The sequence below is a fragment of the Oryzias melastigma genome, linkage group LG3, assembly GCF_002922805.2.
Source record: "Oryzias melastigma strain HK-1 linkage group LG3, ASM292280v2, whole genome shotgun sequence".
Taxonomy (NCBI): Eukaryota; Metazoa; Chordata; class Actinopteri; order Beloniformes; family Adrianichthyidae; genus Oryzias; species Oryzias melastigma.
The window spans coordinates 2712352-2736167 of record NC_050514.1 but is presented as its reverse complement, the minus strand read 5'-3'; the positions used below and the strand labels follow the sequence as shown (position 1 = coordinate 2736167).

Sequence of the window (23816 nt, the reverse complement as noted above, 5' to 3'; positions counted from 1 at the left end):
CTCTAGTCTACACTCTAGTCTATGCTCTAGTCTATGCTCTAGTCTACGCTCTAGTCTATGCTCTAGTCTACGGTCTAGTCTACACTCTAGTCTATGCTCTAGTCTACGCTCTAGTCTACACTCTAGTCTACGCTCTAGTCTATGCTCTAGTCTATGCTCTTTTCTGTTACTGGACTTCTGCCTGTTTTTGACCACGTCTTGCCTTGTTCCTGCCTGTTTGTGTTCACTATTAAATCCTCTGCATATGGATCCAAACGCCCCGCCTCTTCGTTACACGCCTACAGAGCATCCTATTCACTAGTTGACTCACAACAGAACAAGTGTGCTTTTTAAAATTTAATTTCATCTTGTCTTCTGTTTACAAACTGTAGACCGAGTCAATAACGGCATAAGTCAGCTGCAGTTCTAGTCAGTGTGTGCGGTGTGTAAGGCTGGGGGTGGAGCTGCCTCCTCCAGTGCCGTCTATCGGATTTGAACTGGAAACAAATAAATTTGCATCTTTTGTTACCCAGGAAACGTTGAAAAGCCTCACAATATAGGTAATAGTAGAAAAAACGTGTAAAATAAAAAACAACATATTTTTAATTTAAAAAAGTATATTCAGTTTATTTAATTTATGCATTTTTCGTAGCTATATTTCTGGTATCAACACTGTCACTTAAACCCTAACAGTGTTTATCGCTGGGGGAGAGATGGTGCCTTCGTGAAGTTGGAGTGCCGTGGCACAGATGGAGGGGTTATGACTATTCTCTGAAGAGCATCAGCTTCAAGATCCGTCCTGTGAAATAAATCTGCAGGAGAAACGTTCAGCAGGTCCGTCTGTGTTTCTGAACATCGAAAGAGTCGTTCAGAAAATGAAGAAACATCAGATGATAACTAAGAGTGATTTAGGAGAAGCAAATGAATAAAGTTCTCACTTTATGCTGTTTTGTTTCTACAACAACCTTTAATTCCCTCTTGTGTTCACTCATCTTTCATGAGAATACAGACTGTTGTAAAGATTCAGTTCATTACAATTAAATACAAAACAAAAAACTTGTTTTAGAAAGAAGCAGCAAATACATAAACGTCAAAGTCTCTGGGATCAGGACTCCAGGACGTCTCAGCAGACCTCGTGATTGACGGTTCAGCTGGCCAGTCCCTCGCTGACCGGCATGTTGATGTGGGCGGTCAGCAGCGGCGAGCTCTTCCCCTCGTGCAGCACAAACACCTTGATGATGTCAGCGACGCCCTTGTCGTTGGTGCAGTCCACAAAGGTCCCGACCGGGTAAATGAGTCCGGGCACCAGCAGGGGGATCCGCATGTACGGGTCCCTGATGCGGTACAGCTTCTCGTCGTACAGGAAGCTGATGGCCAGGTTCATGACGGGCCGGCACGCCGCCGTGTTCTGGATGTGCAGCGTCAGCTTGAAGGACGGGCCCAGACCCTGGACCACAGCGTTCATCTTGAGAGGCTCGGAGAGGCTGGCGGACATCGGCGTCAGGCTGGACTCCAGCGCCTTCACGTAGGCCTTGGCGGCGGCCAGACGCACGCGGCTCAGGTCCATCTGGAAGGCGCGGTGCATGGCCACGCCGCTCTCCCGCTCCCTCAGGGTCTGGTCCACGTACAGCTTGGTCTTCTTGGGCACGTTGAGCCGGATGCTCTGGGCCAGGGGAGGTCCGGGAGCGCTGTCGCGGTCATCAAACACCGCCGTCCTCTTCAGGATCTTCACCATCAAGCCCCCTCCCTTGGTGGTCATGATGAGGGTGCCGTCCTCTCGGCCGTACCGGCCGAAGCAGATGCTGGTGACGACGTCTGGGGTCTTGATGGTGCTCAGCAGGTTCTTGTCTCGGTACAGGTGAACCTCACAGTTAGCCAAACCCACCAGGACCCCCTGGAAACCTCTGGTGGGGAGGTCCATCGGGGCCATGGTGGTGATGGGGGCGGGGAGGACGATCTTCCACAGCTTCTTCCCCTAAGGAGACAAAGGATCTCTCTGGTACTGCAGAAGCTCAGATGCTTGACCTCAGAGGCCTCATAACTACCTTCTGAGTGAAGCCCTGCAGACTCTCGTCTGTGCAGCCGACCAGCACGTTCTTCCCGACCCTCACCAGCCCCACGGGGTGGGACGACAGCTCCACGCTGTACTTGGGTTTGTCCGACTCCCTGCAGAGCGCCACACGCTTCAGCTCAGGTGACACCAACAGACGGCGGCGACCAAACTCCTCACCTGCGCAGGATGTAGATGTTCCCGTTGCGGCACGCCGCTGTGATGCGAAACTCCACATCGAACTGACCCGTCACGTCCATCATGGTGGGAGGGGCTGGGAGCGACATCTGCAGGAGTCAAACGGAAACGTTTTTCCAGCAGAGGATGTTGCTGCAAACAGCTCCGACCTACTTGATTCACCTGACTCAAGTCTTGTTGGTGGCAACCAACGAGACTTGAGTTAGACCTACGAGACCCACGAGATTTGAGTCCAATGAGCCACCAGAAATGGGTCTGAGCTGTTGCAGCGCCTGTTGTCTCCCAGTGTTTCTGTCTGCTTGGAAGTCTTCTTGACTTCCTGTGTCGGCCCGACTGTCTTTAGGTGACATGATAAAGCTCTCCATCTAGATTCCGAGGATCTGGAGAACCTCACAGAGGAGCTGATGGAAACCCACCTTAGACAGGATGATGAAGGCTTTCGAGTCCAGGATGAAAACATCGCTGCTCTCTGTTCCGACCACCAGGCAGCTGACGCCGTCCTCGTCTGCTGTGCTCTTCTTCAGAGTGTCGATGCAGGTGATGACGGTCTGAAATCACATCCACCAATCAGAGAGGAGCTCTGCAGCCGTACGTCTTCATTCACACATGCAGCTGGTCTCCAGGGTAAAGGATGAGAAAAGCCTCAAACTGAAGCTCATGACTGATATCTGGAGATGATGAATCTGCAGAAACTGACAGCTTCTGTGTTGTTGATTCGCTGCAATGAGGATTACCTGCCGCTTGATTGGCTGCTGCTTGTGCAGCTGGACAAACTCGTCCAGGTCGTCGGCTTCCAGAGACAGGAACCTGAGCGAGCGGATGGACAGCGGGACGTCGGCCTTCTTCCTGATGCTCTCCAGCATCTCCTTCAGAGTCAGGGGGTCGATCTGACCCTCCCTGGCCTGCTGCCACACGTCCTGACCAATCAGAGCACAGAGCCGCATCATGACATCAGAGAATCAAACACTCCACTCTCAACTGAATCCAAACATGTTAGCTGCACTGAAGTCGTACTTCCTGGAAGACTTTTTTCTTCCAGCAAATGTCATCAACTCTCCAGCACCATGCCTGACGGTTTCAATAAAGTTTGGAAGCTTTCCCAGAATGCAATGCAACAGCAGCTGCTTCTGTAAACTAACTGAAGTCAAAGTCAAGTCTCAAGTTGTAATGTCAAGTCAAATCATAGACCTTAAAGACCCACTGAGATGACCCAGAAGCTCCTCCCAGAGACCCAGAAGCAGAAGCTCCTCCCACAAACACAGAAGCCCCTCCCACAGACCCAGAGACAAGCTCCTCCCACAGACCTAAAAAACAGTAGCTCCTCCCACAGACACAGAAGCTCCTCCCAGAGACCCAGAAGCAGAAGCTCCTCCCATAGACACAGAAGCTCCTCCCTCAGACACAGAAGCTCCTCCCAGAGACCCAGAAGCAGAAGCTCCTCCCACAGACACAGAAGCTCCTCCCACTGACCAAGAGACAACCTCCTCCCACAGACCCAAAAAACACAAGCTCTTCCCACAGACTGAAGCTCCTCCCACAGACTGAAGCTCCTCCCACAGACCTGCTCCAGCGCGTTGACCTCCAGGCTGGGGAGCGTGAACTTAAAGTACGGCCGCAGGTTTTTGTACAGGTAGATGCATGGCCCCGACGCCACGGCGATGGTGGGGATGCGCGGCTCGTGAAGGTCCATGAAGAAGGCCACCAGGCCCGCAGGCAGGTCCAGCAGCGTGTTCTCGCTCATCAGTGCCGTGCCGCGGTACACCTTCAGCTTCATGCCAGACGAGCCGGTGCCCAGGTCCCCCACCACCAGGCGGTTCTCCCCGTCCCCACTCAGGTCTGCCAAGTCCACGCAGGACGAGAAGGTGTAGAGACCGGCCACCGGGTCGTAGTGGGCGTCCAGCCACCTCCCTCCATCAGCGCCGGACTCCACAGACGTCATGGCAGCAAGACAGTAAAGTCAAACTTTATCGACAAAAGACGGAGACCTGCTGGACGACAAACGAGATGACATGACCGCTGCTGTCCAAAGTCAAGACTACAATGTTTCTGCCTTACTTATAGAACAAGTTTTTGTTTTACTCAACCAGTAATTTTATTTTTTTCTATTTACTCAGTTTAATTTCTTTGATAATTAATGTTAATCTCTTTCCACATGACAGAAGCAGTGAATCAGGATTTTCCTGTGTGGATAGAAGGTCCTAATGAGGAGATGATCAGAGGATTATAGCTTCTACTCTGGCTTAAACAACATGCAGAGGTCCTATAAGTGTGACCCGGACGACTCTTTCAAAGCCGCCGTGTGGCTTCAATAAACTCACACAGTGACTCACATGATTATGAGGTGCAGTAAATCAATCATGGGTGAGATCAATGAGGTGAGGACGTTCCTGTTTTTACAGTGAACTCACATGAAGAGCAGAGAACAAACAAAAAAATGAGTTCAGCTCTAACGCTGGGCCGATCCATGCATCCACGTGGTAAGTGACTTAATTTCAAAATAAAACTAGGTTTTGGTCCTTAAAGTTATGTGTATATGTAAGTTATGCATTGTTAATGTTTGTCCTGGACAAGATTCTACAACCAGTGGATTAACATTCAGAATATATGTCTTTATTTTTTTAAGACTATGAGATAAAACTAATACAAAAAAAGTAAAAATAAAAAACTTCAGCAGCTTTTTTTTTTTGTACTTTTCTCTCATCTGTTGGTATTGAAATGTCACATTGCACAGCACATTGCGTTTTCCTGAAAAAGCCTAAATATTTTTCCTAAAATGTCAAAGTTAGTTTTAAATTGTCAGTTATTGTAATAATGGTTTTGGATGATAATTAATATTAAAGAAACAATTTAGGACCAAAATATAGTTTTATTACTAAATTATGTATTGATACATTACAGAAATGTTTCCTATGTTCTCCAGAACATGTAAACATCTATTAAAGGCAATTAACATGAAGAAAAACACCGTCATACAGAAACATCAGTGCGCGCGCACACCTTCAGTCTCACCGTTGTCAAGGTAACCAGCCTGCTGAGCCTCTACCGTCGTCTACTGCCGTTTTCCGGCTCGCATCGTGTCACTTCTTCGGTATAAACTCTATATAAGGTTTTGCCGATTCGGAGTGATCCCAATAAAGCACCAGAACAACCGCTAGCTGCAGTCTTTTAGATTCTAATCCCTAAATCCGCTTTAAGCGACACAGATCCAGAGACACTCTCGCTGTCCCGGCTTGATGATGTCATCAACCTCAGTTTTTTTAAAGATAATATTTTTTAATAATATGTATTTATGTATTTATTACCAAACTGCTTGTGATACAATTGTTATGCCCGCTATTGCATAAAATGTGTTGAATTTTCCATTTTTTAAAGGAAAAAGTCACAGAAATCTCGCGAGATCTTAACTAAAACTACGTGATGTCACATACAACTCGGCACCCTATTTGTCGGTCAAACCATGTTCAAACTGTAGACCGCGCAGAAAGACAAGCGGATTTAACAGGTAACGTGTGAGACAAATATATATATTATGGATTGTTTTTAAAGAACTTCCAGGGAAAATAAAGGAAACCACAACGTTGATTTTAATTCTTTACGATGTTGTGAAGCTGTGGTTTAGCCACCACGTTTCTTTACACACGGACTCAAATCAAAACACGACTTTGTTTGTTTGCTAGCTGTAGCTAATGCTAACAACAAAGGCAAGTCGCTGAAAAACGGTTTAATGTTTTTGATTATGGTACTTTTATTTTATGTAACTTTTAATTGTTTTGTTTTCTCGGTTTTCGTGCATCCTAATCCCGTCACGCGCAGGTTTTCTACGAGTCGACTGCTTTTGCCGGCAGAAATGATGGATTCGTGCTTAGCCGGGATGCCGGACAGATCGGAGCCGGTGGAGGTGGAGGACATTAAGCGGAACCTGCTGGGTGAATTCGAGTTCTCTCCAGCTCAGGTGGGTGTGCTGTGGCCGGGATGGTGCTGCGGACGCCGCTTCTGGATGTGGTGCTGAATGTTGCTGCTCCTGCAGGTCAGCGCGCCTCCTCAGACGGAAAACCTGCAGGTGTACCTCAGGGTCCGGCCCTTCACCGCAGCCGAGAGCCACAGCAGAGACTCCCAGGTGAGAAGGAAGGTGTTTGTGATCACGTGCACAGCAGAACTGCAGGTGAAGGTCAGAATCCTCCAGAAAAAAGATGTGAAACAAGCTAAATTTAACATTAAATTTAACATCTTTAATTTCCCTGCGGGCACGTCCCAAATGGATTAATAAAGTTGTCTATCTATCTATCTAAGTTGTCTATCTATCTATTAACGTTTTTAATTCTGAGCAACTTTGATCAATATCTTTAATAAACAATGTCTTGAAGTGCCAATAAAAAACTTTTCTTCATAGTTACAGTGGTGTTAGACAGATAATTAAAAATAAGTAATTCCAACATACAGTAACATGACTTTCAATTATCTTTAAAAAATAATTAAGTTTACTGATGCAAATGACAGTTTGTGTTGTTATTGTGTCCTAAAAGGCCCTTTGTGTTATTTTTTAACGTGTTCTTGTATCATTTTCTGATGATGGAGAACAAAGATCATTCAGATTTAAATCACATTTCTGAGTATTTCTTTATTCAGATGGATGTGAATCAGGAGGAGATGAAAAAATGCTGTTGAAAATGGTCGTGTTTGTGACATAGAAAATACTCTGGGCGGGGCCTCAAGCTCCCAGCTCCGCCCCATTCTGAAGCATCCACTTGCAGACCAATAGATCCATGAACGTCTTTGTTTTCCTCGTCTGAGCTGGAATCTGGATCTCAGCTTTGATGTTGCTGGTCATTTTTGTTGCACCGCTAATGTTAGCTTGGGTTTGTGAGGTGCTTTAAGCTAGCAGGAGGGAGCGTAAACAAAGGGATGATGGGAAAGGGGGAGGGGTTACTTCAGGACAGGTGTCCCGCCCACAACTCAGAAGTGAATTTCTGATGCTCTCCTGCCGGTCTGCAGAAACTATGTCCTGGAAAGCTACATTTTTTATTTAATATTTTCGTCTAAAACATAATTCAAAGACTCCTGGTTTGAAAATAGATCAAAAGATGATTTGAGTGAGACTTAAAAACACAAATCGTTCCTCACTTTAGTTCTCTTTCCTCTCCTGATGTGACGGATGTCCGACGTGGATCAGATTCTTCATCTTTAATCATTTTCACAATCTGTGTCAGAATATGGTTCTGAGAAATGACGATTCTGCTGTTATTGTTCCTCTTATTTCATTTATTTTATAAGGATTTCTTCTTTGATTCTTTCTGTCGTCTTAACAGAAACGTGATCAGTATTAAGTTTTCGTTCAACAGATATTCCATCAAAAATTATAAACTTTCAGCATTTTTGTTTATTTTGCTTCAGAAAAATGTCAGAAAGTCCATTTTTAGTTTATTCTTGTAGATTTTGTGTTTAACTTCTAAGGATCCTGAAGCAGAGATGTGAACCTTTTGGGTCTGTTGGAGAGAGACCACCGTGTTGACCCGTTTTCCTCTGCAGGACTGTGTGACCATCGAGGGCCCCGACACCGTGGCCTTGAAGGCCCCCAGAATGAGTGAGAAGCCCCCCCCTCAGACGGCGCAGCGCTTCACCTTCACGCAGGTAGCCGTGACACCAGCTGCGTGCGCCGCTCAGGTGAAGCGCTCACTCCCGCTGTCGGTTCTGCCCAGGTGTTCGGTCCGGACGCCGGTCAGAGGCAGGTGTTCAACGGTTCGGTTCGGGGTCTGGTCCGGGACGTTCTGCAGGGAGGAAACTGTCTGGTGTTCACATACGGAGTCACCAACGCCGGGAAGACCTTCACCTTCCTCGGTCAGAAACGCCGCCCGCACGCCGGGTTCCGGATTCTGTTGATGCGTCACTGACAGGTCGCTGTCTGTCTGTGGTTCTGAAGGTCCGGAGCACGACTCCGGCCTGCTGCCGCGGTCGCTGGCGGTCATCTTCAACAGCATCGAGGACCGCCTGTACAGCCGCAACGACCTGAAGCCTCAGCGCTGCAAAGACTTCAGCAGACTGACGGCGGAGCAGCAGGCGGCGGAGAGCAGCAGCAAGGGGAGCCTGCTGAGGCTGTTCAAGGAGGTGAGACTCCCCACGCCATCGCACGGCGAGGGGGCGTGGCCTGCTCTAAACATATCCGCTCTCTGTCTGCAGACCGACAGGACGCAGACGTCTGGAAGGTCCACTTTTCTGGAAGGTCAGTGAGAGCTGCGGCAGGAAATGGGTTTCTGGTTTCCTGTCCGTGACGTTCTGCTGTGGACCGACCTGCTGAAGTTCTGGTGTTTTATGGTCGTCAGGCTCGTCTCTGAGCAGCGACAGCAGCGTTTCTGAGCCCGACAGCTTCTGTCTGGACGTTTCCTCCAACCTTCGCTTCTCCGTTTGGGTCTCGTTCTGTGAGATTTACAACGAGAGCATCCACGACCTGCTGGAACAGGTAAGGCTAACGCACCTTCACATGGAGGAGGAGACCGCAGCCGCGACCGACGCCTCCTCTCTGTGGCGTCCAGGTTCCCGCCATTCACCAGAGGAGGACGGTGCTGCGGCTGTCTCAGGACGTGAAGGGAAACTCCTTCATCAAAGGTAACGGCGAGTCATCAGCTGATCCTGCAGAGCGCCGCGGTGTCGGTCTGCCCGTCACCGAGGGGGCGTGAACATCACACGCTCACTGATCGTGGTTATTGATCCAATTTGATCATTTTATCCGTGCTGTGGATTTCGAGCTCATTATTACAGATAGATATACTACTAGAAATGTGAATGTCATGAACGGATTACGACTTTTGCAGTTCAACGCCGCAGAATACGACGGCAGTTTGAGCTGGAGGCGCAGGTCAACGTTTCGGTTACAGATCAGGACTTCCGGGCAAATTAATTCTTTGTTTGGTCGGTTTGTCTTAAACTTATCAACAATAACCTACAAAATCGTTGAAATATATATATTTTTAATTTTCTTTTCGAATTGAGAATTAAACAGACGACTGATGAGGGAGCGTCTACAACGTGCACGCTCAGGGAAAAATTGATCCAAAATAAAAAATGTTGACATTGATATTTGCTTAATATTGATACTCATCATATTTATGCTGCAACACATCATCAAAGGAAATCTTTTTGAGGATTTTTTTAAATGGAGAAATAAATCACACATGATTAGTTCTGAAGATCACCAAACCTTTTCACGATTAATTTCCACCTATTTTAACTTGGTAATTACAGGAAACTTTTTACTGATTAATAGTTAATTATTTCTATTTTACCGTGTTTTTCAGACTATAAATTACTCTGGAGTTTATGTTGCTACCTAATAATGAAAAATCGTAGTATAAGTTGCACTTTTTGGTTCAAATACTCAAAACCAAGTGACTCAGGATCGGATCGGGTCCAAAAAAACCAGATCAGAACATCTGGACATGAGCACAAAACCATTAGAAAACGGTCAAAAATATTCCGTTCTAAAACCTTCAGGAAGAGTTTTCAGACGTGAGGACGTTTACTCCTTCACACCACGTTCAAACTTCAGAGTTTTGAACGTATTTCCAGATAGAAGAGCTGAACGGATCCGGTTCTTGTGTTCTGTGTGTGTCTGTCAGACCTGCGCTGGATCCAGGTCAACAGTTCTGAGGAGGCCTACAGAATCATGAAGATCGGGAAGAAGAACCAGAGCTTCTCGTCCACGCGGCTGAACTATCTGTCCAGCAGGAGGTGAGTGTCTGCGGCACCGGGGTGGAGCGTCTAGCCACGCCCGTCTTTAACCTGCCGCCCGTGCGTCTGCAGCCACAGCATCTTCTCCATCCGGATCCTCAGAGTGGACGACAGCGGCGTTCCCAGAGTGCTCGGCGTCAGCGAGTAAGTCCGGACGGCGCGCTTTAGCGTCCGCTGCAGCCGCATCGCTAATCCATGGTTCTGTTCAGGCTGGCGCTCTGCGACCTGGCCGGGTCCGAGCGCTGCTCCCGGACTCACAACACCGGCGAGCGTCTGAAGGAGGCGGGGAACATCAACAGCTCTCTGCTCACGCTCGGGAAGTGCATCAACGCCATGAGGCTCAACCAGAACTCCAAGTACGACCTCCCGCCGGGCCGGGTCGTAAGGGGGAGGGGCCGGTTACACTGACGCCGCCGTCTCTCCGCAGGTTTCAGCACCACGTCCCCTTCAGGGAGTCCAAGCTCACGCACTTCCTCCAGAACTTCTTCAGCGGCGCCGGCCGCGTCTGCATGGTGGTCAACATCAACCAGAACTCCAGCTTCTTCGACGAGACGCTCAACGTCCTCAAGTTCTCCGCACTCGCGCAGAAGGTCTGTGGTTGATCCAAACCGCCGCTTTGATTCTTCATCATAAAGAGTTAAAATCCGCTGTAGGATGAGGTCACCTCCTCTGTCCTGTTCAGGTGGTGGTGCTGAGCTCCCAGCCGGAGCTCCCAGGTAACTCGGACCCAAACAAGATGGCCGTTGACCTGTCCATCATCATCAATGAAGCCGAGCAGCGCCGGAACCAGCTGAGGCGGGGCCGGAAGAGCTCGCTGGTGCCCTGGGAGACCAGCCTGGAGGACGTGCAGGAAGACGAGGACGACGATGAAGAGGAGGAGGAGGACAGCATGATGGAGGGCACTGTGCTGGAAGCGGGAGAGGAAGAGGAAGTAGATGTGACCATGGAGGATGAGGAGCAGGTGAGCCTGAAAATGACAGACGCTCCAGAGCCGATCCGAGAATTGGAAAGTTTGTTTTTAAATTGGTTCTGGTTCATGTTGTACTATCTGGAATGACCTCTGACCTTATTCAGACCTGCAGCCCTTAAGGCCCCTCCCACTTCTAGAGGTGTGTGATGTCTCACTTCCTGTTTTTGTCTCAGCGTCCCGACAGAGAGGCGGCGCTGCGTTTGGTTCTGGAAGCACAGATCCGGGAAGAAGTCAGCACCGAGTTCATGGAGCTTTTCAAGAAGATGGAACAGGACTACAGGTAATGCAGGACGGTGTCATGTGACCCTCAGGTGAGTTCAGGTGTGAACGATTTTGGCTCTCCGTGTCAGCGAGCGCTTGGAGAAAGAGCGGGAAATCCTGGAGGAACGAGCGGATAAGAGGGTGGAGATTCTGAAGAAGCTGGTGGAAAAAAGTGTCGACCCTTCAGCTGCCAAAACCGACAGAAATGAGGTAAACCCCGCCCTAATGGGCTGCTTGGCCCCGCCTATCACTGATCCACACTGACCTCCATCTGTGCGAATGTGATTGGTTGCTAGGAGACGCCGACGGCGGCCTTGGAGGAAATCATCAGCTCCATGAGCGAAGATCTGCAGAGGATCCGGGAGGGAGCTCAGAGCGTCCACCAATGTCTGGCCGAGGAGACGCAGGCGGCAGGTACGGACGGGCGTTAACGTGAAACGGGAAGCAGGGACGGACGGGCGTAACCGTGAAACGGGAAGCAGGTACGGACGGGCGTAACCGTGAAACCGGAGGGAGGTACGGACGGGCGTAACCGTGAAACAGGAAGCAGGAACGGACGGGCGTAACCGTGAAACGGGAAGCAGGTACGGACGGGCGTAACCGTGAAACGGGAAGCAGGAACGGACGGGCGTAACCGTGAAACGGGAAGCAGGAACGGACGGGCGTAACCGTGAAACCGGAGGGAGGTACGGACGGGCGTAACCGTGAAACGGGAAGGAGGTACGGACGGGCGTTAACGTGAAACGGGAAGGAGGTACGGACGGGCGTTAACGTGAAACGGGAAGGAGGTACGGACGGGCGTTAACGTGAAACGGGAAGGAGGTACGGACGGGCGTTAACGTGAAACGGGAAGGAGGTACGGACGGGCGTTAACGTGAAACGGGAAGCAGGAACGGACGGGCGTAACCGTGAAACGGGAAGCAGGAACGGACGGGCGTAACCGTGAAACAGGAAGCAGGAACGGACGGGCGTAACCGTGAAACAGGAAGCAGGTACGGACGGGCGTAACCGTGAAACCGGAGGGAGGTACGGACAGGCGTAACCGTGAAACGGGAAGGAGGTACGGACGGGCGTTAACATGAAACGGGAAGCAGGAACGGACGGGCGTTAACGGGAAACGGGAAGGAGGTACGTTAGCATAAAACAAACGGTAGGTATGCGCATGTTAGCGTAAAAGCAGATTCCAGGCTTCCGTGTGTGTTAACTTAAAATCAGACGTCAGGTTTTCCCGCACCAGCACACAGGTAGCAGGTTCTTCTTGTGCGTTAGCGTAGAAAAGATAGAAGGTACACGTGTGTTAGCGTATAAAAAGACGGCAGGTGTGCACATGCGGTAACATAGCAGGTGAGCACAAACAGCTGATGACATCGATGACAGGATTTTGAGAACATGGATCTCAGTTCTGCCAGAACGTCCTGAAGACCAAAGAACAAAATGATTCTGTTTACATTTTAAAAGTGGAATCAAACAGTTTTTCTCTGAAATGATTAAACTCTTCATGTTTTGATTTGTTTGATATTGAACCTAAGGATGTAAAATGAGAGAAAATTAAACTTTAAACAATCTTCAACATTTTTTCTTCTTTGCGATTTCCTGTTTTGTCTGCAGAGATGGAAGCGCTGCGATTGGAGAATCAGCGATCACATGACCAGCTCCAGGAAACATTACAGGTTAGGCTGAAGCTAAAGTTAAACCCCGCCCCCTCTGCTCTGCAGGTGCATCTTTATACTAGTAACCATGGAAACGAGGAGCGACCTCGCTGTCAGACGGCGTTTCTGTACCTTTAGCGTCCCTGACGGGGTTTGATCGCCTCCACCAGGGGGCGATGTTTGAGCGCGTCTCCTGGTTTGTTCTCAGAGTCTGGAGCAGCAGGAGCAGAAGCTCCGGGAGCTGACGGAGGTCTGCCGCCAGCAGGAGGAGGTCATCGTCAGACTGAAGGAGACAGACGTGAGCGCCGTCATCAGCTCGCTCCTGCAGATTCGGGAGTGGCCGTCTCCTGATCCTCCTGGTGTTTTCCAGAAGGAGCTCACCTGCAGATGCATGAGGGGAGGCGGAGCCAAGGAGGCGAAGGAGGAGAGCGGCAAACGCCAGCGGGATTCAGCAGAGGAGAGCGGAGGACCAGCCAGGAAGAGAGGTCGGTGAAGGAGGAGGTGATGGTGGGAGGTGCAGGTCGGCTCTGACTCCCGTTTCTCCTCAGTGCTGTTGGAGGAGGAGATCTGGAGGCTCCAGGAGGAAAACGAGAAGAAGGAGAAGGCGATAGCTGAGCTGCAGAAGAAGGAGGAGAGGAGGAGGAGCCTGGAGGAGGAGGTGAAGCAGCTGAAGGAGGAGCAGGAGCTGCTGGAGCAGAAGGTCTTGATGTTGAGCGGTAGGAGCCACGCCCTCATTTCCCGTCTGACCACCGTTACTCCTCGCCGTCCGTCACCGTCTCCTCCTGACCTCCCCACAGACCTGGACGCCTGTCAGAACTGCGACTCGGTTCTGGCGTCTCTGGAGGCGGAGCAGCGGGAGTCCGCCCGGCTGCAGAAGGAGAACAAAGCTCTGGTGAACGGGATCTTCCAGCTGCAGACCGAGGTCCGCCCCCTCCTCCGCCGCCGCCGCCGCCGCCTCTCCTCCTTTCATTCACTCCTGGTCTCCTGCTCCGCCCTCAGGTGACCGCTCTGCAGGAACAGCTCAGCCAGCGAACCGCCACGGCTGACGGCCTATCAGAGCAGCTCGACGCAGCCAAGTCCCGCCTCCAGGACCTGGAGAGCCAATTAGAAGAGAAGACGGCGGCCGCCAGCAGCTTCAGGGAGGAAGTGGAGCGCCTGAAGCTGAGGCTGAAGGTCTGGCTCCAGTCTCAGGTTACAGCTGATGGCGGTCTGTTCCCGGCTGATGATTGGTTGTTCCAGGAGGAAGAGGGGCGGAGCAGCAGCGTGTTTCACGCCACCATAGAGCAGCTGACGAAGGAGAGCCAGGCGGCGCTGCAGAGATCCGCCGAGAAATCCCAGAGGATCGAGGAGCTTCAGGAGGAGAAGATCCGGCTGGAGGATCAGCTGAAGCAGAGGTCGGGGTCCCGCGGGGTCTTAAGACGTCTTCAAACATCTTAGAATGCCTTCAGACGTCTTCAAACGTCTTCAAAAGCTTTGAAGATAAAAAATGTGGAAATAAGGCCTTAAAAAGTCTTACATTTTGAAATCTTGGTCTAAAATGACGACCTCTGATTAAAAAATGTAACGACAAGCGGTGCAGAAACAGGTCCGGTGCTGCGTGCGGGGGCGGGGCTCTACATTAACACCCGTCAAATGCCAGTAAAACTTTCATTTAGCGGGTTGGAGAAAGTCTCCAGCCGCTGTGCAGGTGGAGCTGGTTCATCCTCCATTACAGGAAACTCAAACCCACAACCATGAACCTCCCTCCTCCACAAACATCCGTCCCAGTTCGTTCACATTTCATTCTGACTTTATTGTCTTGATTTTGTGTCTTTAATCTTCACATTCTCAGCTGCTGCTGGTGCGTTCAGGGACTGCATGGAATTTCCGCTGTTAAGCGATATTATCAAAGGCTCAGTATTGCTGCATTCAGGCGTACTGGTAATTTCCAGCATTTGCTCACACTGATGTTATCCAACACAAACACTTTTAGCTCCATGTTACTCTTTGAAATGACAGAACGACAACAATGATCTGAAAGAACTCACAATACGGCAAAACGTTTTTCAATATGTGTTTTTCTATGCATGACATTCTTAAAAAAACAAATAATTCTGATTGTTTATCTCTAGTTTTTATCTTCATGGAAAAATACTGCATTTAAAACAGTAGTCTTATTTTTTTTAATTGAATGAAATTCAATTCTATGAAAAACGATATCAAAACTGATTTAAAACTGATTTATTTACCTCCATCTCACCTCTAATGTTAACAGATAATTCTGTTTCTTCTGTAAACACGTCACACGTGTCCTATAGGTACGTTTGATTTGTTCTCCGGGGACGCTCGGTTCATTCACAGTCCAGTAGGAATGTTTCTATACGAGTCTGAGGCTGTTCGTTCGTTTGTTTGTTTGTTTGTTTGTTTGCAACGGGACAAAACGGAAAAACAATCAAGGATTCAAACAGTTTATGACACAAATGTGATTATTAAGATTCAACATAAAACAATAATGCAGTAGTAGAAGTGAAACATGCAGCAAATAAATTAATTTTATTAGTCTGATAGTTTTCCCAAGATAAAGGTTTTCTGTAATCGTAATTTAATAACTGAAATTTGAACTGAAATTGATTATGTTACTGATGAGGATTTCAGTTATTCCTCATCCATAAGACTGACAAGTCAGTCTGAATTATTCATATGTAAGCTCTTAAAAAGTATTCAATTTAACTTTAACAGTAGAAATACTGTTACCAGAACCAGAACCGTCTGACACCAGAACCGTCTGACACCAGAACCATCTGACCCCAGAACCGTCTGACCCCAGAACCGTCTGACCCCAGAACCGTCTGACACCAGAACCGTCTGACCCCATGACCGTCTGACACCAGAACCGTCTGACACCAGAACCATCTGACCCCATGACCGTCTGACACCAGAACCGTCTCCTTCAGCCTCAACAGGTGTGAGGAGCTGACCCGACAGCTGTCCAGTCAGAGAGCAGAGCTCCTGCAGCTGCAGGAGCAGAGGGCGGAGCTAGAGGCAGAAGGCGGGGCTCTGCGAGGGAGGCTGCAGGAGATGGAGAGATCAGAGGAGAGGAGGAGGGATCAGGAGAAGGAGGCGCGTGGTGAGCAGCTGACGTCTGCAGGTGAGCAGCAGCAGCGTGGAGGAGGTGCTGATGTCATGTTTGTGCCTCAGAGCTGCAGGACGTCCTGCTGCAGAAGGACCGCCTCCTGGACGAGAGCCTGCAGCAGACGGAGGCTCTGAGACGAGGTGAGCGCCACTCCTCCACCTCCTCTCTGCCTCCACCAGGAGGAGCTGAACTTCTGCTTCTCCTCAGAGCTGCAGCGGCTGAAGGAGGAGCTGAGGAGGGGGGAGGAGGAGAAGGAGAACCGGGGCTGTGAGGAGAGGATGAGGAGGAGGCAGCAGGAGACCGACGGAGAGGAGGAGGTGTGCTTACAGGTGAGCAGCAGGAGGCGCTCACGAGAGACGGAGGAGGAACCAGAGAAACGCTTCAAGTCTAACTCTAGATCCAGAACTCTGAACGTTCTCACACAGAATCGCTGCTGTTCTGGTGAATAACGTTAACATGATGTCAATACTGTTATTCTTTGATGTTAATCTCAATTCAAGAAAAATCCTAATTTTCTTCAGAAAAAGTTCAAAACCTGAAACCATCAGGGGGCGTGGTTACTAGAGATCTAGATCATTTCTTCCATCAAATACAGATACCAGATATTTTCCCTCCAACTGTGACTGATGGCTGATCTTTGCAGATAATGTAAATAATCTGAGATTATGCAAATATAAGAACGCTACTGATAATCTTAGAATGATTCAAATATCAAACTGATGCGATAATCTCAAATTACTCAAATATCGGACCAATACAGATGATTTCAAATTACAGGCACATCGGACAGATAACAATAATCAGGAATTAAGCAGATATGGTCTGATCCCGGCTCTGACACAGACGTATCGTCAGTCCCTAGTGTGTATTTGACCCTTTTGGCTGAAGCTCCATCAGGACGGATCGTGCTTTGAGGTTGACCGTCTTCAGTGGCGTTTTTCTGTCTTCAGGACGTCCCGTCGCCTCTGAGGAACAGCCGGAGGAAAAGCCCCAAAGCCGTGAGGGGGAAGAGGAAGAGCGTGGAGGTGGAGGTGTGTGTGTGTGTCACCGTGTATGTGTGTGTCACCGCGTGTGTGTGTAACCGTGTGTGTGGGAGCTGCCGGCGTGACTCCGCTGTGTTTCAGGACCTGGTCTTCAGTGAGAACAAGAGGAACAGGGGGAGGGGCGGGGCTCTGAGCAGCAGACAGGTGAGCGCTGTCAGGTGAGTTGTACCGCGGGCTGCAGCTTGTCTTTACATTCTTCTTCTGTGGTTCCAGGAGCAGAAAGCGTCTGCGGTGATCTTCGACTCGCCCTCCAAAGCCAAAGGTCAGCTCTGGAGCTGCAGTGCTGACAGCAGCCAGCAGGGGCCGTCAGAGGAGGCGGTTACCATGGTTACTTAGTCTCTTCTGTGTCTGCAGGTCTGGTGGAGGCAGGAGCCACTAAACCCCGTCGAGGGCGCAGAAAGCTTCTAAAGACGGGGACGTCGACGCCGCTGCTCGATTCCCCTCAGATGGTGAGACGCTTCACACCCCGACCGTCTGCAGAGGAAGAACGTTAATCCTCAACTTCCTGTTTTCTGTCAGGTGTTGGAAGGAGCAGATGAAGACAAAGAGAGCGACCACCTGATCATCAAGAGGAAGCTGCGCTCTAAAACGGGCAGGAAGTGATGTCATCGACCGTGAAAACATGTACAGATTTTATATTGTCTCAGGATCAATAAAGAACAGAAGATAATGTCACGATCAGATTCCTGACTCTTATTCCAGCACGTAGACGGGACCGGTCATCTGTCGTCACCAGAGTGTCAATAAAGTTATGATTGAATGAGATAAAGTGAGGAGATTTATCACGATATACCTCAAGACAACCAGAACAATTATGTTAGAAAAAAACTGAATATCAAAACATCTTTATTGTAATGAAACGCTAAAAAAATGTTCTTCATGACTGAACATTAAAGGGTAACCAAACAACTTGTTTTGGCTTTTGACGTCTATAAATGGGGCTTTAAAAGTGCCGTCTGTTGGTCATTGCCAAATTTTTTACAATTTAAAATAAACTTGTTTAATTCTTGAAACTATAACGTAAAACCATCCGTGTGCTGCCCCCTACAGGTTGAAATGAGGTATTACAGTTGAGTTTCAGAAGTCTGATGTCATGATCTGCAGCTCCAGTAATGAAAAGAGTCCAGCCCCCAAGCCCCACCCTCTGACTGGAATTTGGCTGTGGGCGGAGTCAGCCTCCAACCTCCCTGTTTGGTGGCCCTTTAAACACCGGCTGGTTCAGCCAGATCTTTGTTGTTTTGGTCGCTGTTGGAGCTGCGCTGCCAACTAGTGACCGAGGGTTTAGGGGAAAAGAAAAAATGAAGCAAAATAATCAAATATTGCATTTTAAACCAAATATCACAATATATGGCCAAATCGATTCCCTTACACTCTTTTCTTTTATGCTAAATATGTCGTCACAGATTCTCCAAAGTGAAAATCTAATCAATACAAACATTTTATAGAGACTATGATTGTAGTGTGTTCTGATGATTGATTTAAAATCATTCAAATGCAATGCATTATGGTCTATTTTTGCCAAGAAAGTCAGCATAGGCTGTGTCAGAATTCCCACCCTAATCCCTAACTACTAAAACTCTCTATTTTTTTTTCTTTTCTCTCGTTTTTTTAAACATATGATGTGATCAATTTAACAAAGTAAAAATCTAATCAATACAAACATTTCACGTTTATTCGTGACTCCATTGAGTTCTGATGATGAAAATCTCGGTTTATATAAATACATTCAGTCACGGTTTTTTCTGCAAAAATTGTTTAACCGCAATGCATTGTGGTCTATATTCGCTAATGTAGAGAGCAGTGATGCATGCCAGTTTTTTGCAAAGACTTCTGGGTGATTTCTAGGGGACTCGATCTTAGAATAGTAGATCCCAACGGCACTAGAAAATGACGAACGCGCTATATAATGAGTAGAAAAGGAATTCAGACACAAATATTAATGCAAACTCTCTGAGACTTCTGGGAAATTTCCAGGACCGACTGTTGAAAATGTCCAGATTCCTTCATCAGTCATTCCATACTCCACTATAGAGTTATTTATTTTGTAGTGCCGTCTGAAACTACAATTCCAGAATTGAGTTCACTAGAAATCTCCCAGAAGTCTTTGCAAAAGGCTAGCGTGCATCCATCTGAGCTACAATTAGCAAATATAGACCAGAATGCATTGCAGTTGAATAATTTAAAAAAAAAAAAACGTTTGTTAATAAACCGTCCAGATTTTCCTCCTCAGAACACAGTGGAGTCAGAAATAAATGTGAATTGATTAGATTCGATTTTCACTTGGTGAATTCGGTGACGTCGTATTAGAGAAAACACAAAAGTAGTGAGCATGGTGTACGGAGCTTCTAAAATCTATTTAGTCCTGCACTATATAGTTTGTTAGTAGTTATGGATTAGGGAGAGAATTCAGACAGACGTAGATTTGAATATCACCACAAAACGGTGAACACCTGATTCAAACAACGTGAGACTTTAGCTCCGCCCACCTGCCAATCAAAACCACCCTGATTAATGCAAAAGTTATAAATGAATAGAAAAGAAAACCACGAAACGTTAGCAGACGGTACAGAAGTTTATTTCTGGTGTAAATCGGACTGAATCCCGACCTAGTTCTGCCCTCTGGTGGACACTTGAAGAACTGCAACATTTGTGGGTTTGCTTCAGATTCTGGGTCAGGTTCTGGTCCAAGATACTCTAAATGACAAACTGGACTGAAAACAGTTTCAGTTGGTTCTGTTTGTCTGGTTTCCTCTGAGTTTATCAGTCCAGACTTTAAGGTCAGCCGGAACCGTCCGCTCTCAGAGGGTTCGGAACCGAACCAGAACCGTCGTTCACGGCTCCAGCCATAAAAAAAGAAAACCGTGTCAGAAGCTGAATGTGTTTCTGCTCCTCAGATGAGCTCATCCCAGAGCTGACGTGGTGCCGACCGCTCCACCACAGACCCGTTCAAAGTCAGTCTCTGTCTTCCTTGACTCAGGACCCGCCCATCTGTGGCTCCAAATGGTTCAGACTCCCCGATCGCTCGGACAGACTGAGCGGGACCGGGGCGTGTTCGATGGTCATCTGGCGGCGGCAGCGCCGAATCCCGACGACCGCAGACAGGATGAACGCGCTCGCCAGCAGGGCGGCGCCACTGAGCAGGAAAGTTCCGCTGTAACTCTCTGTGATGTCGACCAACAAGCCTGGAAACATGAAGAAGAGTTTTGATCATTATGAAATTAATGTTTTATTCAATGAAAATGTCAAATTTAATCTAAATAAAATCAATCGTTTCTTTTTCAGTTCTTGATGAAACTAATCGTCTCACCTCCTATCGGCGGGCTGATCAGGTAAGGGATGGCGTGCAGGAAGTAGACCACGCCCAGCGCCAAAGACAGGTGTTTGGCCCCCACCACGTCAGAGGTCACCACGGGAATCAGAGCCACGTAGGCGCCGTCAAAGTAACCGTAGAGGACGGCGAAGGGGAGGAGGAGCCTAAAGGATCGGAGGAAAGGCGCGAAGAGGCAGCACAGACCCTCCAGCGCCACCGACAGGATGTAGCAGGACAGGCGGTGCGGCTTCAGACACCTGCACACAGGGGGGGGGGGTCAGGCCTGCAGGTTTAACCATCAAACCGTCTGAACTGCTGAGCAGGTTTCCGCCCTGCAGCGCCAGACGACCAGCAGAGACACGTCTGAGCCATCGCTCTTTGACTGTACGTGAGAACTGGACTGAGTGAGTGTGACATCATCACTTCCTGTTCCAACCAAATGAAGTGAATTTAGTCGCCATTTTTTAAGAATATATGAAGAGTAGAGACGCAGTTTTCCCACAATTTGACTCAAACTTTGATATTTGGGTTAAAATTTTGTTTTGGGTTTTTGTCATTTCTGAAGAAAACAATAAAAAAAAATGTTAATTTTGTTAATGAGGGAGTAACAATAATGATAAACATTTCATTTGGATCCTAAAAAGCCTGATGTGATGTAATAAAATGATAAATACTAAATTATTCTTAAATTTGAAACGATTCTTTGACACTTTCAATGTAAACTATTCTGCAGTAGAAATGACTCATTTTCCCATGATGCAGTCTGGTGGTGTGACTTACACTCTGAAGACATACTTGTGTGTGTAATTCTTGATTTGTAACTCATACAATACATTTTGTGCAGAATCTTTTTCCACTTGAGTATTCATAAGTCCAAAAATAACAAAATTCTATTTTCAAATGCACAATTTAAGATTACAACAGCTTGGAACTAACTACACACAAATCTTTAGAAATTATGTACAAATCACAGCGGGACTGTTCCATTGATTTAACATTGAAACTGGCCGCCTCTGCCGGGGGAATCGCGTTCGCTGTGAATGTCCCTTTTTGTGGCTCCATGGATGCTTGTCATGTTTCAGTTTATTTATTAAATGTTTTAAGTTTCTGCCGCCAAGCCCGGTCTCCTGCGTTTGGGTCGTCCACTGATTCCTGACGGATCTCATCAGACCCATAAAAGACAGTAAAATTATTTTATAGCAAAAAACAAAACACAAGAAACTCAGAAGTTTGGTTTTGTGTTAGAAGCAAAACTTTCACTGAAAGAAAAAAAAAAAAATGAAATAATCAATGAAGTGACAGAAACATCACAAAAAATGAAAACTAATGTGAAATGATTGTAACTGATGCATGAAGTCTGCAGAGAAACAAACGTGAAATTCTGTTTTCAGGATCTTGTTTGTTTCTCCTGACGACTCCCATCAGATCCAGCAGGTAAAGTCTGTGGGATTAAGTATCATTAAGGAACAATCTCTGTTCTGACAAACCTATAATTAACCTGCTGCACCTGGTTTGTCCAGAGCAATCCCCGTCTGAGGACCCGCCCCCGTCCAAGGACCCGCCCCCGTCCACCAGAACTCCTCCGTCTGCTAATGTTTCTCTCATCTGAGCGTGATCACATTGTTCACCTTCTCTGCTGTTTATTAACAAAATGCCCCACATACCTCCATACCTCCCTCAACCCCCCCCCACAAACTCTAAAGTCAAACTTCTAGATTCCAGACACAAAACATCAGGAGAACCTTCATTTCTGCAGCATCAAAGTTCTGCCGGGCTTCCAGTTTTCTGTAGCAAAAAGTCCAACACTTGATGTGTATTTAATCAAGCAGCAAGTACATATACTACAGACCGTACATGTAGTGTGGGATGTGTACTAATACTCATTCAGACTAAATTAGAACATTTTAGGTTTACCATATATAGATAGTATTTGAAAAGTGAACTAAAGTATATAGAGTACTTACTACTGAGAATTTATCTAATCTTTTAAAAGTCTTCACCAGTAAATGATCTGCTAAAAAGGGTCAAAGTTTTGGTTAAAAAGTTCATAAAAGTTCTTAATTCTGAAAAGGTACAATTTATGTTATAGTTATACTAATATTTAAAAGTCAGAAAAAGACAAAAGTACCGTCTGGAATCAGCTGTTAGGGATGAATATTTGAAGCAGCTGAAAGAAAGATTGCTTTAAATGTATGAAGTGATGTTTGTGTCACCATATTACAAGCATAATGTACAGTTTGGAGATCCAATTTTTCTAAATTGCAAGCAAATTATAAGTGCTAAGAATAAAAAAAATCATAATTTCTAATAAAAATATTTTATATCTGCTTTCAAAAAATATTTTTTACCTTCAAAAAATGTACTACAAACTAGAATTTTTTTTTTAAAACAAAAAGTTTGCAGTCAAACATTCTTTTTGAAGCAAAAAAAGTTTGCAAATGCAAACATATTCATACATTAAAGAACGGTTTTGAAAGCAAATATTCAAGATATTTAATTACAAATTGACTTTTTTAGTTTAAACACTGAATATTGTGGTTGGAATATAGACTCCCTTCATACAAACGAGCCTCAAACAGGAGGTTGTGAGGAGTGCAGATGTTACACAATAAATCTGGAAAAGTTCAAACTACTCCTGGTTGATGGTTTCAGGTATAACCTGACATTCATGGCTGTTTGTTTTTTATTATAACCGTATCACGTGTTATTGAATGGAGTTCATGAAGTGTTTGTTTCTGGAGGATGATCATACAGAAATGTTGGCGTACCTCCGGTCGGTCAGCCAGCCAAACGAGATGTTCCCCACGATGTCAAGGACTCCCAGAACGGACATGAGGAGGGCGGCGTGCTGGTGGCTGACGCCGGCGCTCAGAGCGTACGGCACCAGATACACGAAGGGCAGGCTGCAGCCGCCGGCCAGGAACAGGAAGGACACGGCCAGACCCAGGAAGTCCGGCTGCAGCAGGAAGGAGTACTCCGTGGTGGAGAAGGAGAAGCGGCTCTTGGGTGGAGACGGGTCGGGCTTTTCTCCGAGAGGAAGGAGGATGACCTCTGATTCTTTAGGGGGTTTGATGGAGAGTTCAGCGTCCGGCGAGGAAACTTCACCTACATGAAGAAAAACGGTTCAGATCCATATATAATCTGTATAATCTGTAATATAAAGCACACTGTCGTGTTTTGAAAGAAGGCAAGGCTTTTAAATTAACCTTATTGTGTGGACGAAACTGTAATTAATCTGTTACTTTTCAAAGGAGTTGATGGTCGTTCTAACAGCTGGTTTGTTGATGCCTCAGTTTGGGAATCAGACCAGCAACATTTCGGCTCTCCAAATGTAGAAGTCGTTATATTTCTTGTTTTGTTTCATTTGTGTACATCCACCTCAATGATCAGAGTTGACGACGTTTGAGTCCGGTTCCGTCTAATTAAGGTTCAAGGATTTTTATTTCCCATGTATGCAACAACGTACATTGAAGCATATTGGAATTCTTGTGCTCTCAGAGTCACTGTTTGGGTTAAAGACTA

At 47.2% G+C, this 23816-nt stretch overlaps 3 protein-coding genes across 9 annotated transcripts in view; 1 reads left to right on the top strand and 2 right to left on the bottom strand.

Annotated features, from left to right (window-relative positions):
* Window positions 1-5499, bottom strand: part of bbs1 (Bardet-Biedl syndrome 1) — a 16292-nt gene extending 10793 nt beyond the window's left edge. Inside the window, exons 1-7 of one of the 4 annotated variants that reach the window (XM_024295373.2) lie at window positions 5237-5499; window positions 3789-4212; window positions 2962-3144; window positions 2644-2775; window positions 2210-2316; window positions 2025-2145; window positions 1882-1954 (exon numbers count right to left, since the gene is read on the bottom strand). In XM_024295373.2, coding sequence (XP_024151141.1) covers window positions 1882-1954; window positions 2025-2145; window positions 2210-2316; window positions 2644-2775; window positions 2962-3144; window positions 3789-4166 — 994 coding nt within the window. In that variant the 5' untranslated portion in view covers window positions 4167-4212; window positions 5237-5499. Of the gene's footprint in view, window positions 1-1126; window positions 1955-2024; window positions 2146-2209; window positions 2317-2643; window positions 2776-2961; window positions 3145-3788; window positions 4216-5224 lie in introns of those variants that run through there. The other 3 variants (XM_024295371.2, XM_024295369.2, XM_024295370.2) reach the window with 3 other exon arrangements.
* LOC112160664 (kinesin-like protein KIF20A) overlaps window positions 1-17659 on the top strand; it is a 26885-nt gene extending 9226 nt beyond the window's left edge. The window contains exons 1-32 of one of the 4 annotated variants that reach the window (XM_024295368.2): window positions 5616-5729; window positions 6041-6179; window positions 6255-6344; window positions 7754-7855; window positions 7924-8062; window positions 8145-8329; window positions 8402-8444; window positions 8545-8681; window positions 8755-8827; window positions 9838-9949; window positions 10022-10093; window positions 10159-10305; window positions 10377-10539; window positions 10632-10910; window positions 11093-11199; window positions 11270-11390; window positions 11477-11594; window positions 12789-12850; window positions 13038-13127; window positions 13203-13314; window positions 13378-13545; window positions 13627-13751; window positions 13829-14002; window positions 14069-14223; window positions 15763-15935; window positions 16007-16081; window positions 16149-16270; window positions 16892-16972; window positions 17066-17128; window positions 17198-17246; window positions 17339-17433; window positions 17504-17659. In XM_024295368.2, the coding sequence (XP_024151136.1) occupies window positions 6075-6179; window positions 6255-6344; window positions 7754-7855; window positions 7924-8062; window positions 8145-8329; window positions 8402-8444; window positions 8545-8681; window positions 8755-8827; window positions 9838-9949; window positions 10022-10093; window positions 10159-10305; window positions 10377-10539; window positions 10632-10910; window positions 11093-11199; window positions 11270-11390; window positions 11477-11594; window positions 12789-12850; window positions 13038-13127; window positions 13203-13314; window positions 13378-13545; window positions 13627-13751; window positions 13829-14002; window positions 14069-14223; window positions 15763-15935; window positions 16007-16081; window positions 16149-16270; window positions 16892-16972; window positions 17066-17128; window positions 17198-17246; window positions 17339-17433; window positions 17504-17587 (3621 nt within the window). In that variant the 5' untranslated portion in view covers window positions 5616-5729; window positions 6041-6074 and the 3' untranslated portion in view covers window positions 17588-17659. Of the gene's footprint in view, window positions 1-5615; window positions 5730-5795; window positions 5929-6040; window positions 6180-6254; window positions 6345-7753; window positions 7856-7923; window positions 8063-8144; window positions 8330-8401; window positions 8445-8544; window positions 8682-8754; window positions 8828-9837; window positions 9950-10021; window positions 10094-10158; window positions 10306-10376; window positions 10540-10631; window positions 10911-11092; window positions 11200-11269; window positions 11391-11476; window positions 11595-12788; window positions 12851-13037; window positions 13128-13199; window positions 13315-13377; window positions 13546-13626; window positions 13752-13828; window positions 14003-14068; window positions 14224-15762; window positions 15936-16006; window positions 16082-16148; window positions 16271-16891; window positions 16973-17065; window positions 17129-17197; window positions 17247-17338; window positions 17434-17503 lie in introns of those variants that run through there. The other 3 variants (XM_024295365.2, XM_024295366.2, XM_024295367.1) reach the window with 3 other exon arrangements.
* Window positions 17660-19543: 1884 nt separating this feature from the next.
* Window positions 19544-23325, bottom strand: LOC112160293 (monocarboxylate transporter 12-B-like; the record flags this gene model as incomplete). Its single annotated transcript, XM_036216729.1, is given in 3 exon segments — window positions 19544-20166; window positions 20292-20551; window positions 23063-23325. Coding segments are annotated over 3 exon segments (732 nt in total), but the record flags the coding sequence as incomplete, so codon positions are not given.
* Between the last annotated feature and the right edge of the window lie 491 nt (window positions 23326-23816).